Raw genomic sequence first — 22,092 nt, 5'->3', positions numbered from 1 at the left:
GGCTCCCATTGACTTCAGTGGGCTTTGGATCAGGCCCTTATTGAGAAAGAGATTGGATCGGAGCTTGGGACCTTTGTTTTTCAGAATGTGCCAAGGCAGCTTTGATGTCCAGCTGGACAAGCACCAGGGACCCTGGCTTAGTTTAATGGCTCATCCAAAGGACAGCACAGTACTGCAATCTCAGCAGGGGGGAGAAACCCAAGACCGAACATGGGACTTGAATCCAAGACCATGTCGCCCAGAAGGACATGACTAATTATCAAGTGTCTTGGAAGCCCATACACTAAGATCAGAGCTAGGTAGATAATTCATTACAAATCATTTCAATCTGTTTATTTCACCTCTTTTTCTATTTGGGAAATGTCCACCAGCACACTACAAAAGCTGCAGTGAGTAACTCTGGGCCTGTAGTCATTGATGAGCCATTCGGCATTCACTCTGTGTTAATTAGTAACATAAATCATGTAGTTAAGTTTTTTTTTTCTCTGCCTGGGCAACTCATGAAACCAACCACCATCAACAGGGAATGGCATGTTTGAGTGTAAAATTGACATCCACATGGTGGTCGGGAGGTCATGGAACTTCAGCTTTGCTTTCCAGAACAGTTCAATGGTTGAGATTCAAAAGAGCTTTTTACAAGTACCCTGGCAAGTAAGTCTTGTTCCCTAGCATAGCTGCAGAAAGTTGGTCTGCCACACTCACTCAGCTCTAGCTAACATCAACCACATTGATTATCAAGGGTGACGTTTCAACCAGTACTTTGACAAAGGGTTGGGGGAACAGGTCAAGAAGTATTTTCACAGGCACTGGGGGCACTATTCATATTGAACAGTTTATTTTGCAGGTAAAAAGAAAGGTGATGTAAGATGGATGCTACATTTTTTCAATCCATGAGAGGTATCCCTGGTGCCAGAACCCAAGCTAACCCAGCATGGCTCTCTGTCCCCCTCTAGTGGCTATATGTATAGCAATTGATTGTTCAGCTCCAGCGAAGGCATCTTCTCCTTTAATTTGTGGAGATTGTACACAATTTGGGGCAGAGATTTTTTGTTCTTTGTACAGTACCGAGCACAATGGTGTTCTGGTCCATGACTGGGTCTCATAGGTGCTACCTCTATACAAATTATTGTTAACAACAGAGACTCATACTTTTGGGTCCTGGGTTCAGTTCCCACTGCTGACAAGCCATCCATGGTATATTAACATTTTCTTTGGCTTTCTTATTTAGAGGCAGCCTCTAGGGTGTGCGAGTCTCCTAATTGCTTTCAGTGGAGACACTGGCCCCCAATAGTGTCCCACTCGGGGAGAACCCCCTAGGCCAGACTTGACTTTTCAGACAGTTGGGTAAATCCAGAATAACTATTGACTCCACTGAAATGAAAGAAGTTTCTAGCCCTCCTGGATGTATCTATCAAGATACGGCTATGGCAGCCATACCTGTAGTAACTGAATGCCTCACAGTCTTTCCTGTATTTATCTTCATAATTCTCCTGTGAAGTAGCGGAGTGCTTATTCCCATTTTACTGATGGGAAACTGAGGCACAAAGCAACTACGTGGGAGGGAGACAGTCTGTGGCACAGCAAAGAAATGAAGCCTGTCTCCTGAATCCCAGGGTAGTTCCCTAACCACTGGCCCATCCTTCCTCTCGCTGAGGCACACTTCAGAATCTGATCCCCTGTGCCTCAGCCATTCCATTCACTGTATTTTAAAGCCGGGGGGGGGGGGGGGGCATACTGTGGTGTTTTTTTCCTCTCTGGCCGCTCCTGCTTTGCATTTGATCTCACTTTTGGTCTTAGTGTTGCCAAAGCCCTTTGCTGCCCTCAGCTCATTCCACAGAGGGAGGCCATGGCAGTGGTGCTGTTTGGATGTAGCTCATTTATCGTTTTCTGGAAGCTGATGCAGTCTTTTTAGTCACTTGCATGGCAGGTAACAGGAGCGACCAGCCTTACTGAGAGTGAAAAACTCTGGGGGGGAGGGATTTGGGGGGGTGATTGTTGTGGGGGGAGATAGAGAGAGAGAGAGGGTGTGTGTAGAAGAAATGAGAGAGGAAACCATGAAAAATGAAGATTTAATCCTTAAATGAGATTCATATTTAAAACAAACGGAACCAGGCAGAAAGGAAAACACCATCCATTAAGTAGCCCATGGCCATAATTATTTTGGCATTATCTGTAATCAAGGATAAATTGATCATTCACACTCTCTTTGCTCAATTCATTCAAACCGTTCAATACTACAGCCATTAAATACATCATCTAGCTTCCCAAGTGTCACTTGCTTTCTAGTAAATATACCAGATCCACCCCCATGCTGTCCTGTCAGGCTTCCCAGAATATTTTACAGACAAAAACCCAACCCACAGCCTGCTCGCTGTCTGAGATAAATGTTCAAAAGAGCTTCATTAAGAGAGAGACACTTCATCACTGACCGTCTCCTACAAATGTAAAACTGACCCTGAGCATTTATAAAGCAGACAGGATTCCTTCCCTTCTGGGCAGCCCCACCAGCCGCCATGTTTAAAGGCCATGGCATTCACTTGGCACTGGTGCAAATGAGTGCAGAGCATGCAGGGGTGTGGTGAACTGAGCCCGAGGGACCTGATTCTGATCTCACACCGGTTTTACACCTGTGTAATTCCATTCACTTCAGCGGAGTTGCTCCAGATTTTTTAGTATTAATGTATCACTTGGGAGCCCTAGTCATGGACCAAGGCCCCATTGTGCTAGGCACTGGACAAACATCGAACAAAAAGATAGTCCCTGCCTGTCACCGGGTGCTCTACTCATTACGGGAGCACCTCTTTGTAGGCATGGTTGGGGATTAGCTCTGCCAGTCTGATGTCTTTTCCTGCAGGTGCTCACTCAGTCTCCCGCTCTCTCTCAAAACGCAATGGCTCCATCTTCGTGGCTTGGCCCTCCAGGCAGGTTGCTGTCATTTTCCCTTTCCAGGGGTTTGTGTAGCAAAGTCTCTCTGTGCTATTGTGTCTTATTCACTGCCCCTCCCTGGTGCCACTTCCCCAGTGGTTGGTAGGGGAACCCAGACTTGCCTTCTACCCTGGGTTCCAGCCCAGGGACCCTAAAACCGCCAGCTAAAGGCTGCACGGCCCCCTCACTTGCTGCTGTTTCCCTGGATTGCTTCCTACATTGCCTTTATCAGGCTTCTCCACTGTCCTCTAGGCCTCAGAGAGAGAGCGACTGTAGACTTCCTCCCTTGCAGCCATTTTCTGCCCTCAGCTACCTGGCTTTATACAACCACCCTCCCCTCTGTTCTTGTCCAGCTAAGCATCATCCTTTAATTCAAGGGTAGACAAACTTTTTGGCCCGAGGGCTACATCTGGGTATAGAAATTGTATGGTGGGCCATGAATGCTCACAAAATTGGGGGTTGGAGGGTGGTGGTGGTGGTGAGAGCTCTGGCTGGGGGTTCAGGCTCTGGGATAGGGCTAGAAATGAGGAGTTCAGGGTGCGGGAGGGGGCTCCAGGCTGGGGCAGGGGTGGGGGAGGTGAGGGCTCTGGCTGGGGGTGCAGGCTCTGAGGTGCAGGAGGGTGGGACCGAGGGGTTTGGAGGGCGGGAGGGAGATCAGGGCTGAGGCAAGAGGTTGGGGCGCTGAAGAGAGTCGGGTGCAGGCTCCAGGCGGTGCGTACCTCAAGCAGCTCCCAGAAGCAGCAGCATGTCCCTTCTCCGGCTCCTACACGGAGGCACGGCCAGGCAGGTCTGCGCATTGCCCGATCCGTGGTTCCCGGCAATGGGAGATGCAGGGACTGCGCTTGCAGCGGGGGCAGCGTGCAGAGCCGAGCCCCCTGGCTGCACCTACACGTAGGAGCCGGAGGGGGGACGTGCCGCTGCTGCTAGGAGCAAGCCCCGGCTCCCCGGTAGGCGCTCGAGGGCCAGATTAAAATGTCTGAAAGGCCGGATGCAGCCCTGGCCTGTAGTTTGCTCACCCCTGTTTTAATTAGTCCTCGTTGCTCCCGGCTCCTCCTCCAGGTGCAGCCTAGGTGGTTAATGGGCCCACCTAGCCACCTTAACTCCTTCAGAGGCTGGTGTGGGGTGAACACCCACCCACACACACCCACACACACACACAGCCCAAGGGACTTACAATCTAAGTGTAAAACAAGAGACAGGCAATGGATACAGACAGATGAGGGAGTACAAGGAACCCATGAGATAGTATTGATCAGCATGATAGGCAGTAGTCTCTGCATACCAACAGCCTAACTCTTAACCGTTATCAAGCGGTCTGTGAGTCTCCTGGCAGAGGGTTTTGGAGGAGGGTAACGCGCTAGCTTTGCAGATGTTTATGGGGAGCAGGAGCACTTCCCAAGCGTGGGGAGCAGCATGGGAGGAAGCACAAAGGTGCTTGTTTGAAAATGTAGTAAGTGGGTGATGGAGGCTGACATCATGGCTGAGTGGAGGTGAGCCTCAGCAGCAAACAGCGAATGAGAGATGATAGGTAGGGTGGGGTATCACCATGAAGGGCCTTGGAAGTGTGTACAAGGAGCTTATGTTTAATGCAATAGAGCAGGGAGAGCCAGTGGAGGAAGTCAAAGAGCGAGGTAACATAGTAAAGCAACAGGCTAGGAGAATGATCTTTGCAAGAGTAAGAACAGAATCAGGTCCCACTGGGCCTGCCATGAAGAGTTTACACTCCATGGGCCTGCTCTGCATGCAACTCTGAGCAACAGTAAAATCTGAGCATGCAAACTGCTATGCAGGAAGCTTGCTAGGACAAGACCTGTCACATGGAGAGATGGCCGGGAGCCCGACGCAGTGTGAGGTCGTGTCGTTACTACTTTTGCACAGTAGACCTGATACAAGGGGCAGAAAGAACCCACTTTGAGTCTCTGAACCCAGGCTGCTTGCAGCACTGCCAGTTACGTAAGTCAGGCCAAATGCCCAGGGCTGGTGTAACTGAAGTCAATGAAGGGCTGGTGATATGCTCTTGTGGAGGATCTGACCCATCAGTGAGCAAATTTGTCACTATGCTATGAAATCCTCATAGCGACATTTTACAGTCCCCCTTTTAACTCCTGAGAACTGATTTTGGAATGGCTGCCATTGATAGTGCAGCTGGATGCCGGCTGACAGCCCCACGTGGTATTCTACAAGCTTGGCTGACAGCTGCTGTGTTGGGGAGGATACATTCAGCAGCTTCTGACAACCAAAGGGAAGAGGTGTGGGAGGAGAGGGGGCTGACTTGGATGGCGTTTCCTGCGCTGAGTAGGAACGTTTCACTAAACACGGGCCTGGGCTTGTGGAGGCACAGGTGGGAGCTCCACACATGGCTAAAAATAGGGCTAGGCAAGGTCCCTGCTTATTCATGGCCATCTGTGCAGAGGCAGCCAATAGGAAGGGAGGAAATGTCACTTCAGACTAATAGAGGGAGTGGGATGGACCCTAAAATATCACCAACCTATCGCTGGGACTTAGATACTGCTGCATGGTCAGCAATGGAAGCTGGTGACACCAAAACAGGTGGGCAAAAGTGGCGGGTAAAACACAGCTCAGAAGCAGGTAATGGTCAGCCTACATTGACTCAGCACAGGACATGCTCTGCTGGCCGTGCCCAGGCTGAGAAATTCTCAGCCATCTCTGTGCAGTGAGCGCTTTCCCTCCTGCCAAACCCCACTGCTTTCCTTCGTCCTGTCGGCGCCCATCACAACCTATGCAGGCCAGGGGGACGCCTTGCATGGTGGCCAGGGGGACGCCTGCTTCATTCCAATGCCGTAGTGATAACATGGTGGGCCAGAGCCTCAGCTGGTGTTGATGGACACAGCGCCACTGACTTCTGTGGAGTCGTTGCCATTTACTCCAGCTGAGGATCCGGCCCTGTGAGCCCATTGGCAGCAGAATGAACCTGCTGTGCCCCCAAGGGGGCTGGTGCCAGAGTGTTATAAAACCTCCATTGCTCCTTACATGTTGAGGGGGGGCGGCTCCTTCTCCTGAGTACGATTTGGGCATCTCGCTGCTTAAAAACCTACAGCGGAAGTTGTGGTTCTTGCTGGTCTTGGCAATTCTACAAGCAAGAAAGTGGGAGACCCTAGATTCTCAGAGCAGGGCGCCTCTCCCTGACAGAGAGGACAGGCAGCTCTTGCAGTCAGGGTGACAATGGAAGTTGCCTACAATCCCTAAGGGGAGCCTAGGCCCTAGGGGTATGTCTACACAGCAATTAAACACCTGGGGCTGGCCCCAGTCAGCTTCCTGGGGCTCAGGCTGTGGGGCTGTAAAACCGCTGTGTAGCTGTTCGAGCTGGGGCTGAAGCCTGAGCTCTGGGATCCCACCTAACCTAGAGAGGAACGACAAGCAGATAACAACTTTACCTGTGTTTGTTGTACCTCTCTGCCTCTTCTCGTAAATCAAAGAAAAGTCGATCCCTGTGGCCTGCCAGCGTGGGGCTGGGGCAGGCACCATTTAAACCTCGCAAGGGAGAATGCATGTGCACACTTACCCGAGGGTCCGTCTCCTGACTCAGGCTCATCCTGGTGGGATGGGCTAGACAGCTGGTGTAGTCTCAAAGAGATTCCTGGCTCATGGCTCAGCTGGACACGTGACCCTCCTCCTCCACGCTGTTCACGGCAAGGGTCTGTGTCACAGGCTCCGCAGAGGTACCCACCTGCCCTGCCAAGTGGTGGTTAGGCAGCCACCAAATATGGCATGCAGCTCATTGCAAAAGCGTCAGGTCTGCGTCTCGGCACCAGAGCAACTGTTGGCCTTCCTGGCCTTGTGGTGTGCCTGCCGCACTGCTGCTGATCCCTGTCCTACCTCTTTGCCTGCATCCTCTGTGCAATCTTGTTGCAGGTGCCCATGTTTCTAAGACTGCTCTGTAGCTGTGCCTGGCCTCCTGGATCTCCTGGCCACGCCTGGCAGCAGTGCGTTGGGCAGTTGCACACAACAAAGGAGAGCTGCTAGGCGTGCTGACCCAGCTGGGCAACCAAGAAAAGATATTTCAAAAATACCCAGGACTTTTAAAGTGCGGTGGGAGGATATGGCTTCCGGTCACCGTGACCAGCGCGATCACTGTCCAGTATTGTGGGACAGATGCCAGAGGATTATTAGGCTTGACATAGGTCATGCGGTGGCTACACTCGCATTGCGTCGAACACAGGACGTTGCTCGTGGCTCAGTGCCATTGGGAAGGAGAGGTTACTGCAGCACCGTAATGAAGCAGTTACATCAGCAGGCGACAAATAGGAATATAGACACATGCCCAAATAAGCTGACACAAGGCGGCTTATGACAACCTAACTTTGTAGTGTGGACCAGGCCTAAGCCTACTCTCCTGACAGAATACCACAGTTGTGAAATGTAACAACCACGCCACACTTACAATATACCATCTAAACTATACTTGCCTTTACCCATCAGCAACCTAGGGTTACCATATTTCAGCAAGCAAAAAAGAGGACGGGAGGAGCCCCACCATAGCCCCGCCCCCATCCTGCCCTAGCCCCTGCCCCTCCCACTTCCCCCCCTCAGAACCCCTAACCCTTCCCCCGCTCCTTGTCCCCTGACTGCCCCCTCCTGGGACCCCCATCCTAACTGGTCCCCTAGGACCCTACCCGCTACCTATACCCTGACTGCCCCAACCCTTATCCACACCCCCACCCCCAGACAGACCCCTGGGACTCCCACACCCCATCCAACCACTCTCCACCCCCAGACAGCCCCCCCCAGAACTCCCAACCCATCTAAACCCCTCTGCTCCCTGTCCCCTGACTGCTCCAATCCCTCTGCCCACCCCTGTCACCTGACAGCCCCGCCCCCAGAACTCCCAACCCCCCCCCCCCGCTCCTTGTCCCCTGACTGCCCCCTCCTGGGACCCCTGCTCCTAACTGCCCTCCAGAACCCCACCCCCTACCTAAGCCTCCCTGTTCCTTGTCCCCTAACTGCCCCCTCCTAAGACCCCCCCCCTCCAACTGCCCCCCCAGGACCCTACCCCCTACCTGTACCCTGACTGCCCAAAACCTTATCCACACCCCCACCCCCAGAAAGCCCCCCCCCGAACTCCCGACCCCCCCCATCTCTTGACTGCCCCCTCCAAAACCTCCCTGCCCCTTCTCCGACCCCCTGGCCCCCTTGTTGTTGGCCTTCACCTAACGTCTCTGTGAGCTTGCTCAGGAACGGCCTGAGCTGTTCGTCCCGTCCCAGCACGCTGGGCAGCAGTGGGGGAGGAGCTCCAGACTGCCGGAGGCGAATGCAGGGAAGGAGGGAGTGATCTCTGCTGCAGGGGCGGCGGAGGACGTGCTCTCTCTGGCTGTTGGAGCCCCATCTAAGTGGCACCATCAGGCCGGCTGCCCTGTTAGCCGTGCGCGCTCTGCAGGGGGGGGGGGGGGGAAGTCCGGACATTTACAAATTCCCCCCGGACGCTATTTTTAGCTCAAAAAGCCGGACATGTCCGGGGGAATCCGGACGAATGGTAACCCTAAGTAACCCCACAGACTGCTTCGCTCTCCCGCCTCATTACTGCCAATTCTAGCAGCAAGACCTCCCCCAGGTGCCTGACTTCTGCACCAACCTGCACAATTCTGCACTAAAATGCTGCAGACTAGCTTCTCAGGGTACACATGTGCCCCTTTCCTTTACTCACGCACAGGGTAGGCACAAACCCTCATCACCTGATCGCACAGCTCTGTGATACCCCTCAAACTAACCCCCAGCTCAGGTCTCAAATACCTCGCGCCCAACCTGCCCCAGCTATTGCCTCCTCCAGCAAACCGTTCAATACAGCTACTGTCACACTGAATGCTGCTGCGGTGCATGTGACTAATTCCCAGTGGCTATTGCCGCTATTGCCGGCTTGGGGAGGGGAGGCAAAGTTAAAGTTACATGGGTGTGTAAGTTAAACTCTGTAGTTCCTGTTTGTTTTCCCCCCCTGACATTTTAGTTTGGCTGAACTTGACATTCTGGAAGGACACAGGCTGCTGCGGGGAAACCATAACTCTGCATTAACCATGCTTTTTAATTAAGATGGACTTTAATGGTGTCTGTTTTCAGTGATCCAGGAAGGCCTCTTACAGCCACTTTCCAGCGCAATTGCTGCAATGTCCTTGAACGAGCCCTCTGGCCTCCTGAGCGGGGCGTTGGCCCGACTGAAATCATAATTAGTATTTGTGTAACAACTGCGCTTCCGGCCCCATTGTGCCAGGTGCTGTACAAACACACTGTACATTTTTCAGAGCAGGGCCTGTAGGCTAACCAGACAGCAAGTGTGAAAAATCGGGACAGGGTAATAGGAGCCTATATAAGACAAAGACCCAAAAATCAGGACTGTCCCTGTATAATCAGGACATCTGGTCATTCTAAGGTCCTGTTACGCACAAGCTAAATAGAGGAGCCAGACAACGGCTGAGAGGCAACAGCTGGCATGGAGTGGAAGTGCCCTGCCCAGGGTCAGGCAGTGCACGAGAGGTGGGTCAGTGGTTAGGGCCCTGGTCTGCCACAGACTTTGTGTGTGGCCTTGGGTAAATCACTTAGGGCTAGATTCCCAAAGGCCCTGCGGCATTGCAATGCTGAACGCCTCCTGCCCAGTGGCAGCCTAGCCTTGCATTAGGTGCTTGGGCTCCCTATATGAGGTTAGGCACCTAAGGGAGGGATTCTCAGAAGCCAGCCAGCCGCCTAAGCTAGCCAGGCATGCAGAGGAAATGGGGGTGGGGCAGCCTCAAAGTTATTTCGGTGCCTAACGCCTGTTCATCTGGCCCTTAGGTGCCTGCCAGGCCAGAGGGAGAGACCTACCACCAGTCAGGATTCTCAGCTGTGACCCTGGAGTTAGCTGCTTGAGCCAGGCCAGCTGTTTTTCATGACAAACCCAAGCACAAGCACCCAGAATAGCCACCAGCCTGGGGCATGCCCTAGTCACTGAGCCCCTGGCTGTCTTTTCTGCTGCCCCACACCATGGCAGTGGCCTTCCTCCAGCTGTTTCGCTGTCGGGGTTGGATAGGTAGCAAGTGTTAGGTGCACAAAAGCCAGCCCCATAGGCAAGGTAGGAGGGCAAACACATAGTCCTGTTGGGATCCAGGAAGTGGGCAAGCAGAAGCCCGCCCACTGCTAAAGGACCTCCCCCCAGCCTCAGAGGAGGATCCACAGGTCCGGGATTCCAAATAATTGCAGGGGACAACTAAGGAGATAACAGGAACGGGGGTGAGGTCATGGTTCGAGACACTTGCTTTGTATGTGCTGAGGCTTTGGCTTGTACTAGGGCTCTGAGCAGCTATTAGCTGTCGGGTGGCATCAGTGCTTAGCCGGCTGTGTGGATGCCCACCCCCCAGAAACATAGGCACTATGGAGACTCAGGTTCCTACGGGGTTAGGTGGCAGCTAAGCAGTAGTTTTGAGCCTGTCCCTGGTGCTTGAAGAGGCAGTTAGGAACCTAAATACCTCTCTGTACCTCAGCTGCCCTACCTCACAGGGGTACTGTGAAATGCATTAAAGAGTGTGAGGTGATTTGGGGGTCGGGGGAACAACAGCTAAATTCCCAAACTAGACATGTCATCCCTTAGTGGCCAGGCATGTAAGTACCTTAGTGGCAGAGCCAGGGTTAGAAACCAGGTCTCCTATGGCTGAGTTCATGCTACTTCCCTACAGAGCAGGTTTTACACAAGATGGTGTCTGTGCTGAGACAGGCCAGTTCAGGAGTAATGGGGACAGAAATACAGAGAGGCAGAAGACATGCCCTCTTAATGGGTTGTCAAAATCTGGTGTGTGTGTGTGTGTGTGTACATTTGTATGGATGTGTTAGGAGCTCCCGCTGAGCCTTTCATTGGCCTCTCACGGGATGGCGCCATCTGTTCTCAGCATCCAGTCAGAAAGCAGGACTAAATCTCACTGGTGCCCTCTTCGCCCATGTCCCTTCTGTGGCCTCTTCCTCAGCCGTGTGCTTGTATGTCAGAGCAATGCCGGTTTGGGAAGGCTGGTACCAGCGCTGCCTGTCACAGCAAGTCATTGTAACCCTTTGGACTCACACTAGCCAAAGCCTAGGGGCAGAGAGGGGGAGGCAATGGGACGCAATTCCCAGCGGCAGAGGAACCAGCAACGCTGGAAGAATTATTTGCTGATTATACTGAAGGGATTTAGAGCCCCCTCTCAGAATGCTGCCCTAGCTCAGCCGAATGCGGGTGTATGGAGGCTCCAGGGCTGCTGAACTCTCCCAAGGATGTTGGTACAGGGCCCAGTCCACCTGGCAGTGAGGTGTCTCCTCAGGGACACAGAGCAAATGAGGGAAGGGCCTAAGGTGTTTGCATTAATGGTAAGAGGTGCTGCTGCTGGCCGGTTAATGAGACCAGGCTGTGTAGCTTAGTGGGAGAGAGCAGGGAAGGGGGGAGGGTCAGAACAAAGAGAGGGGATATGTGACAGACAGCTAGAAGGAAGGGAAGGGGAAATGGAGAACACAGAGAGAATGGAGAAAGGGGGCTGATGGAAAGAGAGAAGGAGGGGGTGGGGAAGGAGAGAAGAGAGGCAGATAAAGAAGGGCTTAGGAAACAGTGGGGCTAATAGATGGGCAGAGGAAAGGCCAAGGGAGGACTAGAGCAGCTAGATTTACTGGGACAGATTCTGCTGTCACTAACCCCAGTGCAAATCCAGAGACGCCCGACTGCCTCTAGCTGAATCGCTCTGGGTTTACAGAGGCCATTCAGAGAGCAGACTGTGGCCCATCTTCTGTGGCTGCAGGGCATGGTCCTTGGGCGTCCAGAGAGCCCCCATGCTCTCACCTGCCTCCGCCCCAGCACTAAGATGAGTGTAACAGACGCGCAGCGGCCTTTCCATTCGCTTCCAGGCACTAACTCACGTCTGGCTGGTTTTTAATCTACAGGGATTGCAGCTTCTAATTTTGTATTTTCACCTGGAAGTCACCCCACCCACACCCGAACGTTGACAGCCACGTTTGGAACATTGCCTTCAGATTCCCGTTAAGTAGCGCCGGTGGCTCAGGGAGGGATACGGAGCCTTTGCGTTGCGTTCAGCATCGCTCTGTAACTGCCTTGGAGGCGAAATCCTTGACCATCCTACGGCTCTTTGGCGGCCCACGTGAAGAGTTGTTTTTGGGGGAGAGGGGTTTCAAACAAGTGTGTGTCATTGAAACACTGCTCAGTGCATTGTCGCTGTGTCCCTCCCGTCAGGTGGTCACATTTCACAGGTTCTTCCCATGCTGATGAATCCTACATTCAGAATGGTTTTAAAGGGGGACATTCAAACCAAGAAGAAAACAACAATTAAGACTGCTCATCTGCAATGCCTTTTATCCAGTGTTACAGATACACCTCTACCCCAATATAACGCTGTCTTTGGGAGCCAAAAAATCTTACTGCTTTATAGATGAAACCACGTTATATCGAACTTGCTTTGATCCGCCCGAGTGTGCAGCCCCCCCACCCCACCCCGGAGCACTGCTTTACCGCGTTATATCCAAATTCGTGTTATATCAGGTCACATTATATCAGGGTAGAGGTGTACTAATGAAGTTGGGCTCACAACCCCTCCTGGGAAGGATTATTGTCCCCCCCTTTAAGGATGGGGAAACTGAGCTCCCCTACCTATGTTCACACTCACACAACCCCACACACTTTACAATCATGGTCAGTTTTTAGCTCCAGCATGCCAAAGAAAACAACTCTGCATGAAGTCATTTGCCAAGTCTCCTCGCTGTTTATTTATCTTTCAGCTGGAATGAAGGGCAGGTGCTGTAGTTCAATACACCGAGGCTGACAGGTCTTTAAAGTGATAACATAACCATTTAAATACATCGCACAGCTACGGCAAGATGCTAGATACACTTTTCATATAACCCCTCCCCCCCACCGCTGGCACATTGCTCTACTCTGCTATGATGTAAAGCTGAAAAAACAATGGCGTGGAGAGCGGATTATTAAGCATTCAAAGTACAAATTTTAACTACCGCCATTGTTGCTTTTTGGTGGGTCCCATAAATACCGTTAACATTTTCATTCTTCTTTGCACCGAGCATTATCAGAGGCTGCAGCCAAAAGCGTTTCGGCCTGGCCTTGTGCTCCCAAATGGATCTGATGCTCGGGAAGGATATTTGCAACACACACATTTTAAGGCCAGAAAGGAGCATTGCGATCATCTTTTCTGAGCTCCTCACCCAGGGAATCTCACCCAGCAATTTCCGCATTAATAACTTGGTGGTTGGACTCCAGAATAGCTCTTAAAAAGACATCCAGTAATGATGCAGTCTGAGTGATAGCCCAATACCACATATACGTCTGTATCAGAGCCAGGGCTAAAGCCCCCTTCTCCTGTGTCTTGGTACAGAGCCTTAATCATAAGACCATCCTTGCTCTGCTTCCATCATAGAGGAAGCTACAACTGGGACACTAGGCCATGTAAATAAAACGGCTTCTAACCTTTGTCTGAATCAAGACGGGGGGAACATTACACCTGAGCCAAAGCCCACTGAAGTTGGCCTTTAACCAGGCCCAGACAGCCAACAAAGTTCAAAGCCAACATCAATTTATCCTAAAGCTTTGTGAAGAACATTTGAGAGCAGGAGGAAGGAGTTTGACACAGGGCCAAGCCCAGAACCCAGTGCTAAGGAACAGCCCCCCCCCCCCTTTGACTAGCGATGTAGGAAGCTGCTGGAGCTGGGAAGTTGGTGAGTCTCATGTTCACAAAGCTGCAATTGTTGGACTTGGCAGACTTCCCCACCGTTTGATTGAGGCATGTGACAAGGGTGATTCACACTGAAAACAAGCATGTTTCTCTAGCAAAGGGGAAGCCCCCTGGCTTGGAGAAGTAGCACTGGGTACACAGCATGCTCTCGCCCAGTGCCTGCTGCCCAATGGCACTGTGTGCCCAGGAAGCTTGGGCTTGCCCTCAAGCAAGTAGAACCCAGGAGCCCTGCTGGGCATTTCAGCTGGGTCCATAAGCTGCCTGGCTCCTACACAGGTAAGATGAGGGGAAATGGGGGCTCCCCAGAGCATACCGATATTTGGTTCTCCCCTCCCCTAAGCAATGAGCATGCTCCAGCCCCTAAGGCTAACGGTGCATTCTGGAGCAGGGGGAGCCCTGCTAATAGCTTCATACCTGCCAAGACATGGCAGCACCCAGCACAGCAGAGGTGCAGTCTGAGCCCCCTCTCCTGTCTTGTCTGAATCCTCACTGACTACAAGTCTTCAAGGCAGCAAAGAAACAATGCACCATTGCTTTGATCACCTCTCCTACTAGCTTGGGTATCCCATCCCAGGAGAGTACAGGGCGCAGCCTGACCAAGACTGCTTTAAAGAAACTATCCCTGGGCTGTGAGGAAATATGGGCTGGCTGCATCCAGCTGTGTCTGCTTTTGATGGTTCTGCCCAGATGCTGAAGCCAACTCCCCCACCGCATGCCATTTGGTTGGACAGAGGTAGAATTAAACGGCTGACTGGTTTTATTTCCCCTCTATTAAGTAATCTCTCCCTTCATTTCATGGAAAGCCCATCACAACAGAGCACTGATTTCAGGCCCTCTTAGGCCTCAATGAGCAACACATTTTGGTTCTTGATGGCTTCTCCAAGTTCAAACATGGCAGGAAATGGGCTTGCATTCCACCTCCACAGCTTTCAGCAGCAGCTGGTTCTTCTGAAGAGTCTCAATCAGTTTTTACACTGCCCTGAAGCAAACAAACACCAATTGTCCCCAATAAGACTGAACTTTTCCCAACTCCTAAATTCAAAACTGAGAATCAGGTGCCCGCCCCAAAAATCACGAGATTGGCTGAAATATCATGACATTTTATACAAATAATAAATTTGGGGTTCTTTACATTTGCGTTGTGGTGTTTGAGCCCTGAGTGCTCATGTTTTCAAGCTTTTCTCCATTATCATGAGGGCTAGACACTTAATTTGGTTAGTTAGTTTGTTTGTTGTTTTTGTTTTAAGTGCGTTTAGCAAGTAACAACATGATTCCAAGAGCTGGGGCTTTATGGAAAACACCAAAAATCATGAGATTTGCAACACAACTGTGATAGCTGGCAACCCTGGGTTTATCTTGACTAGGAAGAGTGGCTGAGCTGAGCCTGGGATAAGCTGGCATGTGCTAAACTTGACCGCAATTTGATCTTTAGGTGGGGACTGAGTAAAAACTGAGGCCTACACTGTTGGGTGCCCAATACGAGACCCTGTGGGCCTGGCTTCCAGAGGTGCTGAGCACCCACAATCCCAACTGAAGGCCTGCAGAAGCTCAGGAGCTCTGGAAATTGGCACCAATGTGTCTCAAGTTGGACTCTAGAATTGGCTGGAAAACAGGAGGGGAAAAAAAGAAATCAGCTGTTTTGTGAGTAGACATTTCCCCACTTTTCTGGTTGGCATTTGAAATTCAACACATTTCACCCTGTTCCATAGTTGGTCAAAAAAACAGGAGTCACCAATATGTTATCAAATTCCACCACCATCCCCATTTTTTCCCAGTCAGATTTTGATGACATTTTTAATTGAAATTTGAAGAATTTCAGCCAACCTCAAACATGGAGACCCCCAAAATCCAAGAGTCCAAGGTGCTGAGGGCCCTCAACCTCTACTGACTGCAGAATCGAGCCTTTGAGAGAATGGACTATGGAAAAGGGGGGGGTTCATTGAAATGGTAAAGTGCAGTATGAGTTCTTCCTAAAGGGACTCTCCTTTAGGTTCATATTATGCTTTGGGAAATATCATTCTTTTTTTAAAAAAGGCTGCTCCTTTATTAAAAATGCCAACATTTGTATTCCCTCTGCTCACAGTTTAGCTCAGAATGTCCAGTAATCAGACGGGGAAGATAAGCACCCGCTATTTCTGGAGCTGCTCACTGTGCCTGAACTCAAGTTTTAAATGGGGAGCCATCCAGAGGAGGAACCAAAGGACCCCTCTCTTGGAGAAGGCACTATTGTCAGGGTAGCACTGTATTAAAGCCATTGGCCCCTGCACTGAAAACACCCGGTGGTTAAATGCCAGCCTGGCCATTATGTAGATGGAAATCCATGTGGCTAAACTCCCCCCAGGCACTGTCTTGAAAACCTGTGGGGCTAAGCCCACCATGGGTGCCAGATCACAAATTTAGCCCTAACCCTCTTAAGTCAAAAAGAAGAACAGGAGTACTTGTGGCACCTTAGAGACTAACAAATTTATTAGAGCATAAGCTTTCGTGGACTTCCGAAGAAGTGGGCTGTAGTCCACGAAAGCTTATGCTCTAATAAATTTGTTAGTCTCTAAGGTGCCACAAGTACTCCTGTTCTTCTTTTTGCGGATACGGACTAACACGGCTGCTACTCTGAAACCTCTTAAGTCAGTGAACAGACCATGCTCTATTGTGTAACGTTCACTGGAAAATAAAATCACAGACAATTAGGGATAATGGGACTCCCAAGCGGGTGTCACTGGAAAGGAAGTGCTAGGGAGGAAGTGTTTGCCCGGAAGCTACTTCTGTGCATAATCACACTTGAGTTGCTTCTTCTCTCAGGTTTTAGTCCACTGAAGCTTTCTCAAGGATCTGATTCAGTGACTTCCCCTGCTGCTCCTTCTTACTAAATGGAACTTGTGAAGAACATTTGGAAAAATAGTTTATGTCCCACGTACCACTGTCCATTTGCCAAGCATATTTGCTTATGGGAAGTCTAGGCACCATGCAAGATACTCGCAGAGTGTAACTTTGCCCTTAATTTCGTAGAACTGGGTGCCACATGGACACCGGCTTCCTTAAGGTGGCCAACATCTGGTTCCAGTGCGTGATGCCCATGCCGCTGGCCGACGGGCCAATGATGACATGGCCAATGTTTTCCGCTCTCCCATCTTCGCAACACTCTGCCACCGTCACCCGGAGAGACAGATCCTGGAGGGGCACAGGAAACATTACCAATGTCCCATTGCATTATTTATTTCTTTGTATTGAGGTAGCTCCTCAGAGCCCCAGTCACAGACCAGGACCTATTGTGCTAGGCGCTGTACAAACACAGAACAAAAATTGAGTCCCTGACCCAAAGACCCTACTGCAATCTAAGCACAATTTGATGCCCGATGGCAGTGAAAGGCAAGGGTCAAGTATCATGAGTGAGGTGGTGCTTGAGGTATCCCTGAAAACACAGTCTCCAAAATCTCCTGAGAGTAGGTTCTTATGAGACTCAAGGGGCCAAACTCTGAGAAAAATCTACTGGATTCCAGGGGAGTACAAGCTGGGGAAACTTACGCTAGCACAGTGTGTCTGTGACATCTATTAGACTCACACTCACTTCCCACTTCAGCCCAGACCTGAAGAAGAGCTCTGTGTGGCTCGAAAGCTTGTCTTTCTCACCAATAGAAGTTGGTCCAATAAAGGATATTACCTCCCCCACCTTGTCTCTGGAATATAATAAATAATCCTGCCAACAACACACAAGGTGGAATAGTCTCCCATGGGAGTGCTGGCTCTGCGTAAAAACCCATAAGCCTTATTTTTGTCACTCAAGTCAGCAGATCTGAATCTGGACGCACAGAGGGAGCTGATCTGCTGAGGGACTGGGAATCATGTATACACAGGCCCGTTGCAGAGTAAAAGCCCACTTTAATACTAGCGGATAGGGTAGCTTTGGTTACTGCCTAAGGGGTCAGCATTACGAATAATTAGCACTGGAGAGTGTAACTCAGACCTCAGCCCAAGGAATATTTCCATTGTGTACCGAGTACACAGCAGCCCCTTTCTCGCATGAGCTGAGCAATGGAACCGGCTCTGTGTGAGCCTGCATGCAAAGTGGAGATTACGCTGATTAGTTTAGCGACCCAGCCCTGCTTTTCATTATGTCCCACGCTACTTCCAAAACAGAAATGTGTTAGTCTCTAAGGTGCCACAAGGACTCCTCGTTTTTGCTGATACAGACTAACACGGCTACCCCTCTGAAACTAAGAAGAAATGAATTGCAGAGACAAGTCCACAGCACATTCTCTCACATCCCAGCCAGCTGCCGGGAACAGACAGGGGACCTGCTCCCGGGGGCCCTGAAGTCAACAGGCATCTTCCCACAGAGTCCCTTGCTGAGAGTGGCTTGGAGAGAAATGACCCTCCCCTTAAACTCAAGATGGAAAAAACAAGCCCAGCACTACTTCTTCCTACTTAAGGAGCTCCAGCACAAAGCCAGTGCAATTCTGTTCATGTAGGTGGCTGGGTGGAAGAGCGTTCCAGCAGAATAATATCTGTCAGCACCACGAGGGCCAGTTTATGCCAGAGTGATGCTGATCTGGTTGTCTATTAAATTCCCCTTTGTAGAAATCCTCCTCTAGAACTACGACTGCTTTTCAACCAGGCCAACCCCTGAGAGCAGCTGAGCACCAGCTCACAGTGCACCACGCCGGCTGATGTCACACAGCGTAGCGGACACTCAGCACCCTTCAGGATACAGCCTAGAAACTTTCACTCACAAGGAGCCCGATCCTGCTGGGAGGTGCTGAGCATCCTTCGCTTTCGTTGACTTTAACGGGGGCCCCAGAAATGACCCCAGCAGTTCCCCTCTTTGAAAGCCTTGTCGTTAGAGATGTGTCTGAATGAGACAGCCTGGATTTTGAGTTCTGGAGCAGTTTAGTTCTGGAACTACGCTTTTTGCCTTTCCATACTTACCATGCAAAGTTATGCTCTGTCCATCAGCACTAGACAGAGTGGGTCAGAAAACGATGGTGTGTATTACACAAACATTTCAAAAGAACAAGCATCTTTTCATCTTGTTTGAAACTTTCTGTTAATTGCTTATTATTTTCCCCTGGTTGTGAAATTTTAAACAACGCGTCATTTTGGTAGGAAAAAAAATAACTTGCTTTCACTTTTTTAAGTCTTTTACCCAATGGAAAAAAAAGGGGAGGAAAAAGTGGGAGCAAGTGGGTTCCTCCCCCACTGAAATGAAACTTTCCGGAAATTTCTGGGGGGGAAAAAAAGGTCAATAAAAGAATCCTTTGGATCAAAATGTAAGTTTTTCATGAAAACTTCCACTATGGTTGAAAAAAGCATTTTTCATTGAAAAAAAGTTTTGGTGGGAAATTTCCAACCAGTTCTAATCAACATGTTTCTGATTCATGCCTTGGTATTTATCCAGTTCCCTTACGTTTCAAGAGCGCGACTGCATTACTGACACTCAGAGAGACGACATTCCCTTGCCTGCCAAGGCTTCCAACTTGCTGCCTTTGCTCCAGAGCTGTGGCCCACTGAAGACAATTGCCGGATCTTGCTCCAATCAGTCAGTGAGCGGTAGACCCAGCTATTCCATCTGTTTGGCATGGCTGACTTTCATTCAAAAAGCCCATCTCTCCCAAATGTTCAACCACAAATTCCCTTGTTACAGGCTGGAATCGTTTACATGGGATGGACGTCAGGCTAAGCAGAGGGCAATTTCCTGCATTCCCTTCCCTACACAGAGCTCCAGTCCCATGTTTGCTTCTTCCCAGGTGGGAAGTGCTATTAGTGCCATTTTACAGATGGGGTACTGAGATGGCACAGAGAGACTAAGTGACTTGCCCAAGGACACATAGGAAGTCTGTGGCAGAGCAACGAACTCCACCTGGGTTTCCTGATCCACAGCCTAGCCTCCTAACCACTGATCCACCCTTCCTGTCTCCTGAGTCCTTGGACTTATTGAAGCTCATTTTCTGAGATTTCCTCTCCTGGTTGTTTTGAAAAGTCTCAAGTGTGTTTCATCGGCACCTGCAGCTTTATACGCTACAGATCTAGCTTTCACTCACTGCCGCTCTAGCCATTTTCACTGACACATTCATTTCCTTTCTCTTTGTCCAATTCTCCCTGAACTCAGCGCTATCACTCTCACGGTAGGAGGAACAGGAGGAAACCCCTGGCGATGTTGTTATGGCAACCATACCTTAATAGGCTCTTTCCTGTTTCCATGCCACTGAAGAAAGCTTCCTCCTTATTATCTGTCCTTTGAAGGTGTCTCCTTCAGACACGTTTATTAGCTGCTAACACCAGAGCCTCTGACTTGCTAAATGAAATTACTCTCTGCTTTCAAGCCGGGCAGTGATCCTGGTTAGATCTCAGCTATCGGCCCTCCTGTTTCAGCTGCAGGATTTAATTTTAATGTTTCTCTGATTTGCACCAGGGAACTCACTGCCCGAATCTCTTCCCTGATATAAGAAGCAGACAAACTCCGGGAGATTTGTAAAATGTAAATGTCAGGCTAAGGATGAGTGAAGATTTATAGCTCAGTCTGTAGTTCTAGTTACATACTCAGGCCCTGGTGTACTGTAATTTCCGTGATGTGGGGGAGGAGGGAAGGTGCAGTCTTGAATGCACCCTGTTGGGTAGACCCAAGAGGCAGGTTTGGGTGGATCTCATGAACGGTGTAAAGTTTTCTGGCTTTTAAAAAAAAAAAAAAAAAGTTACAACTCTTCAGTCTGCCCTTGACTAGGAAGTTCTCACCTGTAGGACGATTGCGGGCACTGAGAAAATCATGGCCTCATTAAACACCGGATTTGTGTCACCTCTCTTCGCAGCTGTCTTCTTCTTGCTGATCTTCCTCCCGTCCTGAAGCAAGTACACTTTGACGAAAGGATCTGTTTGGACAATGGGAAGCAAAGAACCATCATTCACCAACTGTCCTCCACCCATAAGCAGAGACAATGTTGAGTGAGCGCAGGGAACACGGCGCCTCAGGGAAAAGGGGTATATGCACAGTAGCTCAGAGATGATGTGTAACTGGTCATGGGGAGGCATATGACTTCTCCATGCGTTGCCGCTGCAGGGTGGGAGTGACTGAGGGGCATGGGAGGGGGCAGGAAGAGACGGACATGTTCCTGTCTATTTGCTCTGCTGTCCCCCTCTCTCTAACACCCTTGGCAAGGCCCTTCTCTCCCCCACCTTTGCTCCCCATGGCCCCTCCGCTCCCAGCCAGCCCCACAGCGGCTAGTGCGCCGCATCCTGAACCCCACCCCAGCGCGGAGAAACCGCAACCGAGTTTAGGAAAGCGCTGACACTGCAAAAGCCTGCCCCGGGCCAGCGGGCGGCATTTCAGCACAGGTGCTGCTGGCCCCTGCCTGGAGGTGCCGCCCCTCTCCCAGTGAGGTGAGGCAGGCAGGGGCTGGAGCAACGAGCGCAGGGCGCCACAGAGCAGGTGACAGCATTGACCATTACTAACAAGGATGGAACACAGCTCTCGGAGCGTGGGGGTTCCTGGACTTGGGACAAGCGGGGCTCACGGCTGAGGTGAGTCAAGGGGTGGATCCCTGTCGTACAGGGCTGGCATCCCTGAACGTTCATCCCTAGCGGGGCATGTCCCACATTTTGAAAATCTCTGAATAGAAGCTGTTGCTAAATGAAAGGCAGATATTGGGGGGGGGGGGGGGGGGGGGGGGGAGGGGGAAGACATAACCCCCCCCACACACACACACACACACGTGTTGCCTCTGCATTAGCTCTTTGGGACAGGGACCATCTGTTTGCTCTGTGGTTGTACAGCGCCAAGCACAGCGGGGTCCTGGTCCGTGACTGGGGCTACCAGGCACTACCACAAAAATAAATAATGTAACCTGTTAATATGCCTGGGGGTGACTTGAATAAACTCCCCATTCACCTGTGGCAGAACAGGCCCTTCCCATTTAACTAGGGGACCCTTGGTGACTATAATGAGGCAACAGAAAAACTGTGCCTGTGAGCGATGCTGCCTCCTAGTGGCTGAGCAGTACAGAGATTAAGTGCAGTGCCTAGCGCAATGCGACCCTGTCTCTATTTGGGACTAACACACTACAAACGAACAACTGCCATCGCTAGCAGCTCTACGCAGGACCGACGAGAGGGGGGGAAGCCAGTACAAATTACCGGGTCCCGGCGGTCCGGAAGGGGGCCTGGGGCCCGGCTCCCCCTCCCCCCCCCCCCCGTCAGCCCTGTTTAGCCGGTCCGCCCTTGCGGAAAAAATTTTTTTTCACCAGGGCCCGAACCCGCTCTTGGTGGCCCTGGCTCCACATGATCCCCTTGGCTCAAGTGCAAGAGGCCTGAGGTTTTGGAGCTCAAGTTCTGGGCTTCTTGTCTGAGCTCCCCAGAGCTACAGCTGATTTAACAGGTGTGGAGTGCCTGGACTCACTGCAGCTCTTCAAGCACTAATGCAGCGGAGATGCACCCTGGGCAGCAGTTCTAGCAGGGGAAGCCGCAGGCAGGGCAGAGCTGCACG

General features: G+C 50.9%; 1 protein-coding gene across 11 annotated transcripts in view; it reads right to left on the bottom strand.

Annotated features, from left to right (window-relative positions):
- Positions 1 to 11,777: 11,777 nt before the first annotated feature.
- Positions 11,778 to 22,092, bottom strand: part of SYT12 (synaptotagmin 12) — a 62,044-nt gene continuing 51,729 nt past the window's right edge. For 8 of the 11 annotated variants that reach the window (XM_005310781.5, XM_065591876.1, XM_065591877.1 and 5 more), the window contains 2 exons: positions 20,349 to 20,482; positions 12,616 to 16,790 (listed from right to left, as the gene is read on the bottom strand). In XM_005310781.5, coding sequence (XP_005310838.2) covers positions 16,617 to 16,790; positions 20,349 to 20,482 — 308 coding nt within the window. In that variant the 3' untranslated portion in view covers positions 12,616 to 16,616. Of the gene's footprint in view, positions 12,152 to 12,615; positions 16,791 to 20,348; positions 20,483 to 22,092 lie in introns of those variants that run through there. The other 3 variants (XR_010600447.1, XR_010600446.1, XR_010600448.1) reach the window with 1 other exon arrangement.

This window comes from Chrysemys picta, chromosome 4 (assembly GCF_011386835.1).
Source record: "Chrysemys picta bellii isolate R12L10 chromosome 4, ASM1138683v2, whole genome shotgun sequence".
NCBI classification, from domain to species: domain Eukaryota; kingdom Metazoa; phylum Chordata; order Testudines; family Emydidae; genus Chrysemys; species Chrysemys picta.
Note: the sequence above shows the minus strand (reverse complement) of the source record. Positions and strands in the feature narration are given on the sequence as shown.